This window comes from Eschrichtius robustus, chromosome 15, assembly GCF_028021215.1.
Source record: "Eschrichtius robustus isolate mEscRob2 chromosome 15, mEscRob2.pri, whole genome shotgun sequence".
In the NCBI taxonomy this organism is placed as follows: Eukaryota; Metazoa; Chordata; class Mammalia; order Artiodactyla; family Eschrichtiidae; genus Eschrichtius; species Eschrichtius robustus.
In genome coordinates, this window is record NC_090838.1 from 55,741,169 (window position 1) to 55,760,775 (window position 19,607).

The following is a 19,607-nucleotide window of genomic DNA, read 5'->3' on the forward strand; positions in this document are numbered from 1 at the left end:
TACTGTATTGATAAGGCAAAAAAACAAACCTTCTGAAGCATTAAAAAAAAAATCTTCACCCAAATACTACTGGTAACTTGAGGAATTTTTCAGTTGCCTTATGTGAGGATGAATAGATCCAACAAGCACATCTATAATACAAAGTAAACTGTGATTTTATTGTGAAATTCTCATAGATGGAAAATTAAATTGAATATTTATTCTGTCCATTTCATTTTACAATAATCTTACCACTTATTTTTGTACCGTGTATTTCAATTGCCTGTTTAGTGAAAATAAAGAAACCTATAATTTTTGGCTTGTTTTAGCTTAAATTTTACCATTGAATTAAAGACCCCACCATGAAATGCGTTGCCAACAGCCACATCCCAAGCCCCTAAGTAAAGAATGTTTTGGCTGCTAGTTCAACCCCAAGGAAACAATCTTTCTCTGACTTCTATCACCTTAAAATGCCAGTGTTATTAGCAAAAGACTTTTGTTTCCCACAATAAAAACCAACCCTAGGATCTTTAAGGTCCTAGTTAACAAAATTTTCACGTGTGCAAAATTCGACTGAAATAAATATATTTCTCTCATTTATCATTCCCACCCAGCATTCCTGTTTTCAGCTAATTTTAAGGGATATAATTTCTAAAATTTGGGCAAAGAGTAAATTTCCTGCTTTCTACTTCAATGCTTTAACTCTCCTCCAACCTACACAGTTGTGGAGGATAAAAGAGCTGACATGTGACTCCAAGCATGGAAGAAACAATATTAGCACACGTTAGTCTAATCATCTGCCAAAAGGAAAGGTGTGCTGCTTTCCACCTCTACCACAGAATTAAAATGTTGATCAATGAAGCCATTTCAAATGGTTTTAGAGAAGGATCAGAGATAACAGGCTAGATAGCATACATCTCCCTGAACCACTGAGCTTGGTTAAATCCCTATGCAGCACGGAAGCCTCCCTACGTCATTTATTAGTTATATTATCTGGAAAGCATATTGGATGCTGCTCTAAGATAGGTCTACAATGCCCTGGTTGCACACACAAATGGCTGTTTTGAGTATAATGCAAGGCTCTATTTCCCTTTAGCCATAAGAATTAAAACAATACTTATCACCATACATTTTGATATTACTTCCAATAAGTACAATATTTATTAAACATATCTTCAGTTGTTTTGTTACATAGTGTGCAACAAATTACAATATTCTGCAGCCACAAATTATATGCAGAGTATGAAGAAACTATTAATCAGATAGTGTAATCTTTCCATTTATAACTCTACGAGGAAGAACTAGCAAATCAGATCTTACATATAACATCTCACTAAACTTTATGCATGGAAAGTGACAGACACTGGTTGTGCTGTTTGATACAAAATGGCTGAACTTCATCTTCAGAAGACTAAACCTGACATCTAAACATGCCAATATAAACATCAAAACAAAATATATTCTAACCAACCACGGGAAACAGTCTGGTATCAGGAAAGCAACAAGGATTACACACATTATTTTATAAACCAGCACACAAAGGTTTAAAACAGTTCTGAAAATGAAGTTAGCTGTCTTGAGTCAAGGGAATAAAAAAAAAGTCAGTATTGACCATTTACAATCTCTGACCTTTGTGGAGACGGTAAGAATCTGTTGTAGTGCAGCTACATACAGTACAATTCAGGCAATTTTGTTTTTTTCACTTGGGTTCAGATTGCAAATTCATTGCTGTGAGAAAAGGACGGAGGCAAATTTTAGCAGCAACCTCCACCTGACTGCTTGACCGGAGTGCTCTGAATTTTAACATTGGACTTCTCTGCACCACCAGCTGTTGCTCCAGGACCCATTCGCTTTTTAATCTCAGCTGCCATTGTCATGAAAGACTGTTCTACATTTGTTGCATTCTTAGCACTGGTTTCCAAAAATGGAATTCCGAGGGAATCAGCAAATTCCTAAGAGAATATATAAGGCACAATTAATTGAAAAATCTTTTTCACTTAGTGCATTTCATCATCTGAAAGGAGTGATGAAGGACTAAGTTTACTGAATCCAAGTAGACACTGCACAAATTATTACTGTCAAAGTATTCTGCCGCATGTATTTAAAAGCTAAGGCGGTTGCGGCCATTGTGTGACTGCATACCCATATATAATTCAAATTCAGCACCTTACAATTCAGTTTGAAAATCAAACTTTAAACATACCTTTGCTGTTGTGTAGTCTACTACTTTCTTTGTGGTCAGATCACATTTGTTCCCTACCAACAACTTGTTGACGTTTTCACTGGCATAACGGTCTATTTCCTGCAGCCACTGTTTAACATTATTGAAGGACTCCTAAAAAGGCAGACATTTTAAAGAATGATAATACAGTTCTGGACACAACTGTTCTAATGAAGCAAGTGATAAACAGACGCATCTCTCCTGACCTAAGAAAAGCTAGTGAGACAATCTAGCTACAAAAAAAGAACTCTAATGCTGGGAAAGAAGTGAACTGACATATTAAAATGATGATACATACGGACATGAATAAGAAAACAGAATTTGAAGCCTTGAGGATGAAAATGCCTCATCTGAGAGGGAAATACAGCTCAGCATTAAACTACAGCTCAGGCAAATCCAATTGTTTTGGAGTATGCCATTTATATGCACCACAAAACCTGGTTTTTGAAATGCTGACAAAATTTTGGTTTATAAATAAGCCTACTAAATGTGAACTACTAGAGATGTCAAAAATCATTAAATAAACAGGTCCAAAGTAAAGATGCTTGTTTTCTTTTCCATAGCCATATTTAAGGGAGGAAATTTTCCATTTTTAAATATTACAAGTCATTACTTGAGATTTTTAAAACCAGCAACATTTTTTTCCTCATGTTGCTATCACTCACCCAGTACTCCTAATGGTGCTGAATCTAAAGTCTATAATTCTAGCTATCTTCTAATTAGCTCTGATTTCACAGTTGAGGTGAGATTTAACATCTCCTACAAGAATTATATATTCTAATAGTTTTCAAAGTTCATCTTTCATTCTTTTCTTTGACAGGCAAAATAAAAGGACCCTGAAATTTTCTAACTTTCTGATCAAAAGAACAATTATGGCCCTCAGACCACATTCTTCACACTATCTCCACATCCCCCTACCTCCTTTCAAGAGCTCTCCTTTAGCTACTCACTCTCCTCTTAAAATCTTCCTCAAAGCTCATCCTATTTCTGAACCACATACTCCACAGGCAGAAGCCTCTAATCTTACTTTTGGCAATTCCGACAGGTCTAATTACCAGGCAAATTCCTGTTAACACTTAGCACCAAAAACACAGTATAAGCCAAACAATCCCAGTTCCCTACACACTCCTGACAAAATGATCAGTTATTTAGTTGATAATAAATATAACTTGGGTCCCTTGAAAGCAAATGTAAAACCAATTACTAAATTTCCTATTTACTAAAGGAAAATATTAGGAAATTTTGGTTGACCCATTCATTAGGTGTTCAAATGATGTAGGGGAGAAAAATAACAATGTACCTGTTCTTAAAAGATACATTGGTTTAAAACAAACGTTTTTTATGTCATTCACTTCCTTAGGGGTGGACAAACTTTTCTGCCATATAAATGATACTGATGGCTTATAAGTAAAATAGTCTGATATTTATCAAATAGTAACTTACTACTTTGTCAGTATAACACAATTTTTCCTGGAGCTTACCTGATCTGTCACATCATACACAACTATGATGCCATGGGCTCCTCTGTAATAACTGGAGGTGATTGTTCGAAATCTTTCTTGGCCTGCTGTGTCCCACTATTATAAAACAATCAAGAAATCCAAACAATTCCATTAAAACAGAGTTGGGGAAAAGGAGGGAAGCGGGAGAACAGTTTAGTTTACATAGTTGTGGACTACCAGGATTTGATATAGAAACATTAGCTCTCTGTGCTCACACTACTAAATTGCAGGGTAACTGCCAAATACCCGAAGGTCTAATTTAGCTTGCAGTAATGCTACCAATACTATAATTATAAGCTCTTTGAGATCAGAAACTGTCATACTTTTCATACTCTCTACAGCCTTTAGCATTGTGCCAGGCTAGTATGAATGCAAAGACAGGCTGACTTGGTGTTAGGAAAGCTACTGGTCTACTAACATCCCTGTAACACAGTACAACTCTCACACATAAGACAAAATTATTTGCTAGCACAATTTATCATCATGGAAAGCACTGAAAGGACCTAATTCAGATAACCACCAGTCAAGATAGCACTTTAGCCATCTCAGGAACAATTATTTTAATCCTAGGGAAAACAATGTAAGGAAGATGATTCCAAATACTTTTATAAAATTCATTTTAAGAGCAATTTACTACACTTCATTTAGGCTCCAACACTGGAAACAAATAACATTGCTACATTAAAGTTCTGGGTTAAAAAAAAACTATTAAAAATATCAAGGGACTCCCTGGTGGCACAGTGGTTAAGAAATCCACCTGCCAATGCAGGGGACACAGATTCGAGTCCTGGTCCGGGAATATCCCACATGCCGCGGAGCAACTAAGCCCGTGCGCCACAACTACTGAGCCTGTGCGCCTAGAGCCCGTGCTCCGCAGTGAGAAGCCACTGCACCTCAACGAAGAGCAGCCTCCACTCGCAACTAGAGAGAGCCCGTGCGCAGCAATGAAGACCCAATGCAGCCAAAAAAAAAAAAAAAAAAAAAGAAAAATCAAGGAAACAGATTTTTAAAGCCACGATTTTAACCAGGGCAATGAGAATTTTGTTTAAATTGCTCCTAGACAATGTCCTTTTCTTAAAAAAATTTAGAAAAGCTACCTACCCCACTAAAAAATACTGGTAAAAGATAACATCTTGATTGATGGGGAAATAACAGAATGGTTACTTAATGGTTACCATTAAAGAAACAAAAACAAAAAATTGACTTAAAGCCTAAAACAAGCGGAGATTAAGATGCAACAGCCTTTAGTGGGAAGCAGTTGTAAAGTTTTGGAATATATCTGTGAACTTGACATTGATCCCCCCTAGTCCTAGATGGCAAAAAAAAAAAAAAAAAAAGTTCAGGAGCACTCAGTGAAATCACTTCCTTTTCTAAGACCTAGCCAACACAGAGCTGTTAAAAATAAGCTGCAATTTTGGGGAAATTTAAATACAAACTGGATATTAGATAACATTAAGGCATTAGTGTCAGTTTTGTTAGATGTAATAATGGTGGTTACATAGTAAAATAGAGATGCATAGTTAGTATTTCTGGAGTAAAGTATCATATCTATAATTTAACATACTGAGGGGGGAGGGCGGGGAGAAGTAATAATGAAGCAAATAAGGTAGTAAGTTAACAACTGTTAATTTAAAACAAACAAAAGCCACCATAGCTTCATTACCTTTTTCGTCCCAAGTACTAGCCTATGAGAGTCAGGAGACTATCTACATCTACTGTATCAGTAAGGAGCCTCAAGTCTTTCAGGATATCCTTGGAGAAGCATGACCTCTGGAGCCAAGCCAACGTGACTTCAAAACATCATCTTTAGCTTCCCGGTTATTTAACTCTAGGAAGAGTCACCTAACAGTTTCTTCGTCTATAAATCCCAGATACAGCTCACTTTATAGAATTGCTAAGTTTGAACTAATGCTTGTAAAATGCCTAGCACAACGCCTGATTATAGATGCTGCTCAATAAAATGTTAGTTCCCTTCTCTGCCCACCAACCCCTTTCACAAAGATAGCACAACAACAGGAAGAAAATGTTTCTGAATAAATGTTAACAAAGAATTGTAGCTGACTAAGCAATGGCACCCAAAGAGCAAAATTTCTGATGTCTCCTTGCCACTCTGAAAGCTCTGCTGACTCTATATCCTAACAGTACCTTCCTCTGTAACTGATCACTCTTTATGTACATAATCCTCATTACCCCTCATAATCACAGGGTAACTGATTTTCCCGTGTTTGTCTCTCCCACTGAAATGGGATCTCCTCCTATGGGGCTGTGTTTCATTCGTCCCTGCAACCTTGAATCTATCTGAATGTCTGTGTAATGTATGCATTTCCATAAAGCTTTGAAAATGAATAAACCATCACAGAAAGAGGCCTTTCATGGTACGGGACTAGACTCTGTACATGCCCCACACTGCTGAATGTTTTGTAATCACCAACTCTGATAAAGACCCAAATGGCACACTTGAATAGGAAAAGCAGAAAAGATAATTAAAATATAGATAAACCCAATCATTTTGAAAGACCCAGAAAACTTGGAAGGGTAATTCAAGCCAGGCAAGACGAAATGTAACAGGGTTAAAAGTAAAATCCTGCATTTAGATTTTTAATGCCCTAGTCACAAAATATAAGACTTAAAAACAAACAAACAAAAACAACCAAAAACTTTAAGATCCAAACTAGTAGGTAAAATGGTTACTGAGATGGCAAATGTAGTAAATGCAGGTTTTCTTTTCATGTCCTTGAATGGGCCAATGATGAGAAAATGGCATGAGTCCCTGAAGTGTAAGAGAAAAAAAAGAAATTCAGAGTCCAAATCAGTAGAGAATTTACCCCATGTAGCCACACTGGCTGGATTATATCTTTGTATTTGATTTTAGGAATCATATTTTAATAAACGGCACATATAAAATGTGAGAGTAACCGAAACCCAAATTGTAAAAGGTTCTGAAAACATGCTTCCAGATAAGAATGACGGACTTCAGAGGTAGAAGGTGTGGTAAAATCAATCTAAATGGCAGGCTGCCAATAGAAAAGAAATTAATCTCTATCAGGCAGCTGCAAAAGGCAGAGTAGTAAGAGACAGAAGTTAAAGGAAACTGGCTTTGGCTCAAAATAAAGAATTAATAACTAAGAGGTTATTTATAAATGGAACTAGCTGCTTTGAAAAATGGTCAGCTTCTCAGAAATGTTCAAAAAAAGGCACCAGATAGGGAAAGGAAATTCCTACTGAAGATGAAAGAAGACTGAGTGAGTGACCTATAAGATCCTTCCAGCCAGAGGAAGTAGCAATATATAAATGTTTCACAAAAATATACCCAAATGTTATGAAGACCAATGATCACACATAACACAATCATTTCACATCAGTAGTTACAGGCTTGGGTGCTTCTTTCTGAAATATTCTTTATGGTACCAAGTTGGCACTCTACATATAACGGGAAAAATCAAAATGGAAGATACTCTGTTCATTGGTTCAAAGTATTTCAAGGTATCTCTGATAACTACATCCTTGCAAGTCCTAATTTGGGATATCAAGGGTGTTCACTTGTATCAAAATCCACAATTCTTTTGTAATGTACCTTTCTTTTCCTTATCAGAGTCACATAAGAGAACAAATTAAAAAAATAATAACCTATCAAATATCCACTTGTCTGGGTGTGTGTCGCATCATCAGTAACAACTGTATATTGCCTAAAAGTTTACAAAGGGCTTTCACATACATTATCATACACACATACACAGAGCTATAGATTTGGTTCTCACAACTACCTTATTAGTAAATCAAGCATTATCACACTCATTTTAGAGGTAAGAAACTGAGTCTCAGGAAAAAGACTGAAGTAAGTTAAACCCATGACTCTGTAATAAATAGCAGAATGAAGACAACAAATCCAAGTTTTCTGACTACAAATTCAAAACTCCTTCCAGTTCAGGGTGTTATCAATTCTATATAAAGAACAGTCACTTGTTTTCTATGTTACCTCATACTAACAGCCAACTCTAAAAGATACCCAGAGATTTTTTTTTTTTATGACCATAGCTATGTCCACACTGGTAGCACCCAGACCCATATTAAGTTTCTACTACAACTGCCTACTTCTAATTCAGGGTTGAGGATATAAGGATGGATAAGGGAATGAGGATGGCACAGGGACACAAAATATTGAAAACAGAGAGCTATGGGTCACTTGGTTCTGCTAGTAACTGTAGGCAAGTCACCGAATCTCTTAGCATCCATCTTCTGAGCTGTAAAATATGTAAGAAAAGCTAAGTTCCCTTCCAATAAAATTCTACTTTTCTACAGAGTTGGTACATACTTTCTAATAAATACTCTTCAACTAAACCACATATGAAGAACCTCTCCTAGGTTTCTTCTAATGTTCCATAGTATTCAGCACAATAAAAGACATACGAAAATTGCTCAATATACTTCTGCTAAAAGAGAAGGTAAACCTCAACTTAGACCCCTTAGACCACACTGATAAAAGCACAAGAAAAAGAACTAGGACCAAGTTTGACTTAAAAACATGTATTTCTCTGCTTTATGAATAGAAAATTCAATGAGGAAGGTAATCTTATATCATTTTTAATCTAAACAATTCTTATTCTACCACTGTCATTAGATGAATGATTCTTAAGATACTTTAATTTTGTTAACATATTAAAAAATAACAAATACACTCTAAATTTACCAAAATAATTTCCGCAAAAATTTCTAGTCCAAAAATTACTTACTATTTGAAGTTTGATTGTTTTCCCATCTAACTCTATAGTTCTTATTTTGAAATCCACACCAATTGTGCTGATATAGCTTTCTGTATATGTATCATCCTGAAGGGAAAGAAAGCTAACAATTAAAATGAATGTTCAATAGAGTAAATAAGAAAATATAAAGTTAACTTTTATCTACAAAGCTGATAAACAGTTTATAAGGCGTAACATGCTGAGAACAGCCACTCCATCCTCTCCTGCACTCTGTTCATGTTCTGAAGACAAAGTGCTATTTAACAATGGTTTCTTCTTAAAAGATTTTTCTTCAATAGCTATTCTTTAATTTTTCTAAACATCTCTTGGCAAATTCTTTACATACATATAGAAAAAGGTTTTATATTTTCAATGATTATGAATGATTTTTCTAATTTTCTAATCAGGGGAACTCTTGCTCCTCCCCATCCAACTTATTCACCACAAAGCTATGATCGTGTCACTCTCCTGAAAATTTTTTAGAAGTCAATTTTATTTCTTAGTTATGACTTTTTAAACAGATATAATTCACATACATGAAACTCACCCTTTTAAAATGTACAATTCAGTGGTTTTTAGTATATTCAGAAGGTCGTGCAACCATCACCACTATTTAATTCCAAAACATTTTCATCACCCAAAGAACACCCTATACCCAGCAGCACTCTCCCTCCATTTCCTCCTCTCCCCCTAGACGCTGGAAACTACTGATCTACTTCATGTCTCCGTGGATTTGCCTGTGCTGGACATTTCACATGAACGGAATTATATACAATGTGGCCTTTTGTGTTTGGCTTCTTTCACTCAGCATAAACTTTTCAAGGTTCAGCCATGTTACAGCATGGATCATTCCTTTTTATGGCTTCATTACTTTTCATGGCTGAAAAATAGTACCCTGTATGGATATACCACATTTTGTTTATCCATTCATCAGTTCGTGGACATTTGGGTGGTTTCTACATTTTGGTTATTATGAACAATGCTGCTGTGAACATTTGTGTACAAGTTTTTATGTGAACAATGTTTAACTCAAGGTTAAACTTTTAAAATTACACTTTTTTTTAAAAAAAATTGAAGTATAGCTGATTTACAATGTTGTGTTAATTTCTGCTGTTCAGCAAAGTGGTTCAATTATACATATATACAAATTCTTTTTTTATTCTTTTCCATTATGGTTTATCACAGGAAACTGAATATAGTTCCCTGTGCTATACAGTAGGACCTTGTCGTTTTTCCATTCTATATATAATAGTTTGCGTTTGCTAACCCCAAACTCCCACTCCATCCCACCCCATCCTCCCCTCCCCTTGGCAACCACTGTCTGTTCTCTATGTCTATGAGTCTGTGTGAACCATGTTTTGAATCATGAATCAAACCAACTATAACAACACACTTCTTAGACAACTAGGGAAATTTATTTTGTTAAGTCAACAAATGTATTTTATAGGAAAATGTCCAGTTCTTAGAAATACATATTGAAGTATATAAGGGGAAAATGACACACTTGGGATCTGCATTTGTGGCACTCCCAACAAAGAGAAGGGGAAAAAGGATTAAATGAAGCCAGTGTGGGGAAGTCTTGATAATGCTGAACCTGATGTGTACATGAGACTGAAACAAAGATCACTAAAGAATAAAATGTGATCAGAGAGAGTTCCAAGTGGCTAGAGGTAGCTATGCTGACTTATCCTCCACATATATTCACACTAATGCATACACAGAATCACTGGATAAAAGGATACTCTTGAAGCATTGAATGCAATTTGACAAAATGCTCATCATTAAAATTTTTTAATTGTCTAATAAGCATCAGGTACTATAGAAAGTGGATAGAGAACAAAATGAATGCAGTAAACATTCATTCAGCACTCGTACATGCCACGTACTTTGTTAGAAATACTTATAAATGCTGTTAGAATTCTTATAAACCCCTAAATGACCCTCACTTGCGTGCCTCTGAGCCACTGCACATGCCCTTCCTACTGTCCAAATTCTCAGCATCTCCTTCTCCCCACTCCCAAGCTTTATCCCCCTACTCCCCAGTCCCTGGGTCACATGGCAATTTTTATTCATTTTTCAATTCTGAGCTCAGGCAATACTGACTGTCCAAACATTCCCCAACTATTCAGCCAATAATTAAGAGATTCTTCCCTCTGTGCTCCCAAAGCTTATTATACATTTATCATACCTTTCGCAGCTTGTCTCTACTTCAGGGGTGTGAGAATCAGTATTTTCAAAATGCATCCTAGGTGATTCTACTGTGTAGGTAGTATGAAAACCTATGACTTAGATCAACAGGCATCCTGGAAAGGATTTTCTTTGAAGCACAAATACCTCAGGCTATAGCCATTTTCCTCAAGAGAGGCCAGCTTCTTCCCACCTACCTAGAATTGCTGATTTAATACTAGGAATTATTCTTAATTTTAATTAATTTTAAATATTTGCCAATTTAATAAAAATTAAGTAGTATCTAATTTTAAAGTCCTTTAAATACAAATAAAATTGAACATTTTTTTCATATTTATTGGCAATTTGTATTTCTCCTTTTGTGCACTGCCTGCTCATGTATTTGCTCATATTTCCATCAGGGCAAACATCCTTTTATTATTAATGTGTAAGTGTGCTTTATGTATTGAGAATATCACCCCTTCCTCATATATATTTTTTTCCTAGTACCATTTGTTTTCCAACATTTTTATGTGCTCAGCATTAACTTCAATGCAATCAAATTTAACAATCTTTTCTTTCCTGATTTTTTTCTGCGTTAGAAAATACTTTCACACAAGATTAAAGAGCCACCTAGGTTTTATTCTGCTACTTCCATGGTCTCATTTTTTAACCATTATATATAGTGAAGTTTTATATATATATATATATATATATATGGGATTCATTAATATCACTTATATCATCAGAAAAGTCATATTAAGTATTTGAGATGCTGTCAAGCTTGCAGTGGTGAATTTTAAGTTTTCTAAAATTCTAATTTTCCTTTGAAAAGCTTGAATTTATTATTACAGGCAGCAAATGCTGTTAGATATTTTCCTTGAAGTGATAATGTCTGTTCATCTGATAAAATGTGTACCCAGTACTCAATTCTACATAATTATAGTTTGTTAGTTGTTCTTTCAAGTTAAAAAAAAAAATGTTCAATGAAAAAAGCAGCTAGTTTAGCTCAAAATGGAAACAACTATACAAGTGCTTTTCTTTCCCTTGAGACAGCCAACATACTCCAGTCTTCAGTAAAACTACTTTATGCAAACTCCTCATTTCTTCACACAGAATATTTAAAAAAGAATACTCGAGGATCACGATTTTTTTAATTAATCATTTTTAGAAGCAACCTAAGTGTCCATCAACAGACTGAATGAATAAAGATGTATACATACACATACATATACATACAATGGAATACTACTCAGGCATAAAAAAGAATAAAATTTTGCCATTTGCAACAACATGGATGGACTTGGAGGGTATTATCGTAACTGAAATAAGTCAGACAAAGACAAATACTGTATGATATCACTTATATGTGGAATCTAAAAAAATAAACTAATGACTATAACAAAAAAGAAATAGACTCACAGTTTGTTCACAGAGAACAAACTGGTGGTTACCAGTGGGGAGAGGGAAAGAGGGAGGAGCAAGACAGGGGTAGGGGATTTAGAGGTACAACCTACTATATATAAAATAAAAAGCTACAAGGACATACTGTACAACACAGGGAATAGAGCCAATATTTTATAACTATAAATGGAATATAACCTTTAAAAATTGTGAATCACTATGTTGTACACCTGAAACTTACATAATACTGTACATCAACTATACCTCAATTTTAAAAAGTATGAAAAAAATTAATAATTTTTACTGTTTCATCAAAGACACTCTTAAATGAAAATGGTGTTTTTCCCCGCTGTGAGTGAACAGAGGTAAACACCATGACTATGAGTATAATTTGGGGTTTAGCACTACTTCAACATGGTGCTAATAAGGCACCGGCAGTTTTACCCACCACTGCTTTTGCAACATCAGACCAAAGATCAGTAGAGTGAAAAAAGGCAAATGTCTTTTGCCTTAGTACTAAGTAATTATTTACTTAGTAAATACTAATGGTTTAGTGTTATTAGGAAAGTAGTTTTGATCTCATGGACCCCGAGACGGTCCTGATAATCCCCACTGGTCCATACTCTTAAGAACCAATGATCTAGACAGTGAGAAGGAAAACATGCTAAATTTGAAGGCAGTTGATAAGACTATGAATAAGACTGTAGATTTTATTTATTAGGTTGAAAGTTATTTATCAGTTTGTAAATTTCAGCATATAGAACTCTATGCCATTGTCAAAAAAAGTTTGTACCAGGCCCCGCTTTTTCTTTTTATTCTACTAAAGTTTTACTTGAAGATTTGTTTTCCATCAAGCCACTTTCAACACAGACCTACTATTTTCCCCTTACCTCACTACTTATGTTGGAATGAAACACTGATCTCCAAGAAGAGTATTAGACACTCTGACTTTATAACTACACTTTGCTTGAATTTCTTTGAAGAGCAACAGCATTTCTTCTATTTAAGAGTCTAGATATCACTGGGGATGTACACTTGGAGGCTTTATATATGATATATAAATTCTGGAAGAATTAATATCCTGAATAAGACTGTTTAATCTTTTGTCTACCTAGAAAACATAAACAGCATTAATTTCTTTAAAAGCATTTTGATTTCAACTTACTGCAAACCTAAGAAGGAGGCAAGACTTTCCAACTCCAGAGTCGCCAATCAGAAGTAACTTGAATAAATAATCACTGCAAAGAGAAAAAGAAAATCACATTAATAAAAAGCATACTGTATTGTAAGTTCTACAACAACAAGAATATAGCCAAGAATAACAGCTCACTGAGGAAGACTACAGCTCCTGAAGAGCCCATGAACGGCCTAACAGAAGACCGAACAGCCTAACAGAAGACCAAACTGCAACAAACAGCAGGAGCCCTTTTGATGAATCACTGAACATGACAGAATTATGTAAAAATAAGATAGGCAATGCCACCCATGATCTCTAATATCAGCTGAACTGCCACTTCCAAGCAATGAATGAAAGGAAACATAAGTGATATGCATTCTTGGAGGGCCCAAGACTTATGCTAGAAAAATCCCACTCTTCTGCAGTAATACAGGCAGTTAACTTTTCATTGTTCTTGCCAATGAAACGTATCTCTCCTTCAAATTCCAATCTCAAGTCATTATTTCATAGCAATCCTCCAACGAAGGGCTTTTATGATCCTTCCCTAGCATCCACCTGGAATTCTCCCCCTTTAAAAAAAAAATGGATCATTTAACTTCTGAAAGTCTATATTATAAATATCTTAAACTGGAGATGCAGTAAAATCAAAGGCTGTTTGTATAAATGCACAACTTTACCAACATTCTAAGCTTGTATTAAAGCATTCTTCAGAAAACACTGAAAGCTAGGCTATGTTTATGCACCTTTACCACTGCCAAACCTAACTTAAAAAACCATCCCCAGGCACGGACACAAATACACTACCAAATGTAAAACAGATAGCTAGTGGGAAGCAGCCTCATAGCACAGGGAGATCAGCTAGGTGTTTTGTGTCCACCTAGAGGGGTGGGGTAGGGAGGGTGGGAGGGAGATGCAAGAGGGAGGAGATATGGGGATATATGTATATGTATAGCTGATTCACTTTGTTATACAGCAGCAACTAACACACCATTGTAAAGCAATTATACTCCAATAAAGATGTTAAAAAACAAAACAAAACAATACATTCCCAGGGATTCTTTCATGAACCTGAAGACAACACAGGGTCAGCCCACGGTCTCCAAAGGAATCTCTCATAGATTCTTCCCAACTCTGACCAGTTCTGTATGTTCTTTTAAAGCAATTTCAAAATGACAAAAAATCCAGAATTTACAGATTTTTTTTTTAGAAGATATACATGATTCTTAATTTTCTTCCTTGTGATTTAGTTTTTAAAAAAATGCTACGTACTTAAAGTGAACCCCAAATATCACTTGCAAATGAAATGTAGATTACAATTATCAGATTTACATGTAAGCAAGATGTTTAGAAGTGATTATCTCTGTGAATATTAATCAACTGTTACCTAGGTTTATACAGTGATTTATGTATTACTTAAAACATAGCTTTCTGGTTTTACCGAGTTACCATAGTACACTTATTGTTCCTAATTATACCTAAAGGAAAGAATTTTTTTAAAAAACCAAAGTGCCATAGTCAGCAGCAAAATAAAGGTCACAGAAGGAAGTAAGCTTTTAAATAAGTCATTAAGAAGAGTTGATTGAAACACAGGATGAACTTAATAACTAACACCCTTTCCAGTTTGAGATCCTAAGGAAAAAAGGGAGTAGTGGGGATAATGATTATAAAAATTTACTCTTAATAAATTATTGATACCTAATACCAAACAACTTTTATTTTAGTCAGTACAGTTGCTGTGCTGACTCGCTTCAGTACTACTGATAGCTTTCTCTTTAATTAGACCAAATGAATTCTTAAGAATGCTGAACACTGAACATTAGCAATGAATTTACATTTCAGTCAGCAAGAAAAAAATCACACCACCGATACTACTACAATTACTTAGTTTTTAACAAAAATTTTGATACAACAAATGCCCTGAATTTACCAGTTTCCCTCAGGACAGTGCCAAGCATCCAGTAAACACTCAATAAACATCCTCTGAATCAGTGGTACTGGACCCTTTTACAGTAAAAGACAGCACTGGGCCACATATGCTGCCTGTGGTATCATTCATTACCTTAAAGATCAATTTCTCTCTTTCAGAATAACCATAAGGCTGTAAAAAACATGAATGCTTCCTAACTGTGCTACAAGTTACATTATGATTTCAAGGAAATTAGTAGTCAATTTTTTAAAAAATCACTTTTCAATTATCATTCTTTTTAAATTTTACAAACAGCATTATTTTGAAACGTTATTTAATTTATGAGTTCCTGATAATTTACGGCTCAGAGCCATTGTAAATAATATGAAGAGGGCTTCCCTGGTGGCGCAGTGGTTGAGAATCTGCCTGCTAATGCAGGGGGCATGGGTTCGAGCCCTGGTCTGGGAAGATCCCACATGCCGCGGAGCAGCTAGGCCCGTGAGCCACAACTACTGAGCCTGCGCGTCTGGAGCCTGTGCCCCGCAACAAGAGAGGCTGCGACAGTGAGAGGCCCGCGCACCGCAATGAAGAGTGGCCCCCGCTTGCCACAACTAGAGAAAGCCCTCGCATAGAAACGAAGACCCAACACAGCCAAAAAAATAAAATAAATAAATACATAAATAAGTCAGGAGCTCTTTAAAAAAAAAATAATGTGACGAGCAGAGCACTCTGTCCCAAATGAATCTTGCTAAAGAAGGCTATTTTGTTCTCCCCCAAACCATTAGCTTCACTAACACGGCAAGAGACATGGAGGAGAATGGCAAACAAAATCAACTAACAAACTTCTTGTCTTATTGAGTTCACACACAGGAGACTGTGATCAACAGCATGTTACCTGCACTGGAACGTTTTAAATTACCTACTCCTATAGTACCTTATTTCTAAAGTATTAATATACAGGATGTAAAATAGAATTCAGATTTGAGATCACTTAAAGACATTTCTGTAACTATAATTTACAAAACAGAACACAGTAAAAATGTTGATAGGAAATATACAAATCTAAAGTTAGAAAGCTCAATATCAGAATTTTGGTACAAAGAGTCAAGAATAATTTAGCAAATAGTAAGACTTTAAATGTATTTTTCTTTTATTCTCAAGAATTTGGATTAAGTTTTCAGTCTGCAATACCATTTTGACTTAAGTGAAAAAATTGAATTATATCAGTTGAGAAATCTTTATAGAAGTACAACTGTAATCACCACTCACCTAAATCAGATAGTTCTAGTGAATCCTATCCACTGTTCCCAATGAGAATTTCCTCAGGTTTTTTTCATGTCTAATTTACTATGACAATGACACTTCATATTTTCTCCCCATAAGTAGTCTGGAGTCTGTTTTTCCCCACTCTCATGTTTAACATACCTATCTGTGTGAAGGTAAACTGACTTATTCATCCAAAATATAACACTGTGCCTTTTACAAAGGACTGTGCTAAGAGATCAGAGAACATGTTAATTTTGCGTTTTTAATCAGGTCTCTTTCATTGTGAGAAACACCTAAAGGATATCTATACCCATCCTTGAGTAACATTTTGGGCAAAATGCCAGAGAAAAAAATTTACAGGGACATGGCATGTTAAAAGGACAAACACCAACCTCAATGGCCAAGGCAACAATTTGAGGCACAAAGTAAACAATCATGTACTGGATTATAACCCAAAGAATAAAATAAATATCCATGAGTCCATAAGTGTATAAATCATTAATTAAATAAATAGGAGAGGAGAGACAACACTTCCTTACACGAGGATTCAAACTAATGCATGTAGAAGGAATGAGAGAAATAGAAAATCACTGGTAGATTAACTGCTGCAGGCAAGATCCACCGATGAATGCTAAAATTAGTGGGTGAAACTTCAAGGAGAATTAGGATATTTGCATGGCCTCAAAATTTGTCCCCCCCCAAATATTTATTACTGCAGTGGTTTTAACATATGCCCACAAATTCTTTGAACACTCCTCCCTCCAGGAAATGGAGCTTAGTTCCCTTCCCCTGAGTGTGGGTTCTTAACGACTGGTTTCTAACAGAGTGTAGAAAGGGAAAAATAGTAATTTTACACTGGAGAAACCTGACAGATGCCACCTTTACTAAGTGATCAACGTGAACATCACCAGCAATAAGTCATATTGATATCATGTACCTTCTGATATGATGTAATGAGTAGAGTGCTTCACCTCTATGGTATCTCTCTCCAAATCCATAACCCCAGTCTAATCATGAGAAAACATCAGACAAATGCATACTGAGGGAAATTTACAAAGTACCTAAACTCTTCAAAACTGTCAAGGTCATGAAAAATAAGATTGAGAAACTCACAGACTGAAGGAGGCCAACATGATATAACAATTAAATACAATATGGTATCTTGGATTAGGTTCTGGAACAGAAGAATGACATTAGTGGAAAAACTGGAGAAATTGGAATAAAAGTCTATAGTTTAGTTCATAGTTTACCAATGTTAATATCTTAATTTTGATAAATGTACCATGGTATATAAGATGTTAATATTGGGAAAGCTGGGTGAAGGGTATACAGGAATTCTCTGTACTACTTTTGCAACTCTTCTGTAAATCTACATTTATTTCAAAATAAAAAGGTTTTAGAAAAACAAACTATGAGGACATTAGTGAAATAGGTACAATCTCGTTGAAAAGCTAGCCCCTGATATTTTTTAAACATGAGAGACATATTTTGTGTTTTCTCGAGTTAAATCAACAATCATAAATCATGCTGGATTCTGTAAAATAAAAACTTTGCTTTTGAGGCACAAGTATTTTTTGAGAATATTAAAGTGGAAATAATTCAGTGAGAAATTAAGACAGTTAAGACTGACATAGATTAAGGCTCGATGGAAAGGGGCAGATTCAACCTTTTAACAATTGGATGGTGGGATGTCAAATATAGTAGCAAATGAAAAATTATTTTTGCTATCAGTTTCTCCTTAAGTCTACTCCTGGTCTACTTCAGCAATACTCTAGATCCTCTATTTCCATTATTTATGATCTGAACATAATCGTGATACCCATGCCATTTTTGCATGTAAGCATTAACATTTTCTATACCTTAAAAAATGTCACTATTGTGAGAGCATGAAACAATATTTTTAAAAAGTTACCAAAACCCATTTTGACTCAAAATTCTATTTAGGTAAAATGTTTTCCTTTTTATGAAGTTACCAAACTACATCTATAAAATATGAAGTAGGAGATGAATCTGCTTGTTGCTGAATCTAAAATACTACTTGGAATTCTATAATCTCAAAAGAGACTACGTGATACTGTTATGTAAAAAGATTATAGACTATGTTTGTCTAGTATAACCCATTTTTGTTAAAAAAAATTTGTACACACATAAAAGATTTTGAGGAAAAAATGGACACTTCTAAATTGTACGATTACACTTGATCTTTTCTTTATATTTTTAAAAAATAGTCTGCAGTCAGACTGTATTACTTTTCTAACCAGAAAAAAAAATGTCATTTGAGGGGAGGAAAAATTTTTAATCAATGATTTATTCAATGACTGAACAACCTTACAAGTTCTTTCAGCATACCTGTCCTAACACAAATGACATCTAAGTAGGTAGCGTAGGTCAAGGTTGTAAGCAGACAGCATTGGCACATTCCCAATATAGCCACAAAGATATGAAGTCAACTTTTTGGACTAATAAGAATAAACATTTTTTTCTTCTTTTATGAAACAAAATTTGGATTACCAGACATAGTTCACCTGTCAATGAATATAAGAGATAGCTGACTGACATTAACACAAGTTTCAACTACCCTTTGGAAACACACCAAGGAAGACAAAAGTAAACAGTGGAAAACTATATAATTGTTTTTATCCAAACAGTACCCCCAAAATACAAATTTCACAGTGTCGGCTGTAAGTATATCTTAGAAAAGGCCTACTATTTTAAAAAGTTCAATGGAACCTAAATTTGTTCTCTTTCACCTAGAACAAGTTCACTTGCATGACAGGAATCATGTAGTTTTATCTTTTTATAAAATCATACTTGAAAACAGCCTAAAACTAAGCTTACATAACAAATTTAAAACAGAATCATGGTTATGATATTATGATATAGTGGCCAAATAAACTTGAATTCACTTTTAAACTACACACTAGTCTATTAGTCTTTGGGGTATGGAATGATTAATAAAACTTGAGCTGCAGTAATTGTGCTTGACATCTACTTTTCTTCTTCACTCACTTTAAGTATGCTCCACAGAACACAATTCAAAATTGACCATCAGGGGACTTCCCTGGTGGTCCAGTGGTTAAGATTCTGCACTTCCACTGCAGGGGGCATGGGTTCTGGGCAGGGAACTAAGATCCCACATGCCATGTGGTGTGGCGGCAACAACAACAAAATTGCCCATCAGGCTGGATAAAAGAGGTAAGAACTTTTAGTTACTTCATATGCTTCTATATCATTTGAATTTTACAGA

The 19,607-nt window shown here is 35.1% G+C and overlaps 1 protein-coding gene across 1 annotated transcript in view; it reads right to left on the reverse strand.

The window, feature by feature from the left end:
* Positions 1-169: 169 nt before the first annotated feature.
* RAB1A (RAB1A, member RAS oncogene family) overlaps positions 170-19,607 on the reverse strand; it is a 28,499-nt gene continuing 9,061 nt past the window's right edge. The window contains exons 2-6 of the mRNA XM_068564717.1: positions 13,177-13,249; positions 8,433-8,528; positions 3,682-3,777; positions 2,183-2,314; positions 170-1,931 (exon numbers count right to left, since the gene is read on the reverse strand). Of these exons, the coding sequence (XP_068420818.1) occupies positions 1,734-1,931; positions 2,183-2,314; positions 3,682-3,777; positions 8,433-8,528; positions 13,177-13,249 (595 nt within the window). The 3' untranslated portion in view covers positions 170-1,733. The remainder of the gene's footprint in view (positions 1,932-2,182; positions 2,315-3,681; positions 3,778-8,432; positions 8,529-13,176; positions 13,250-19,607) is intronic.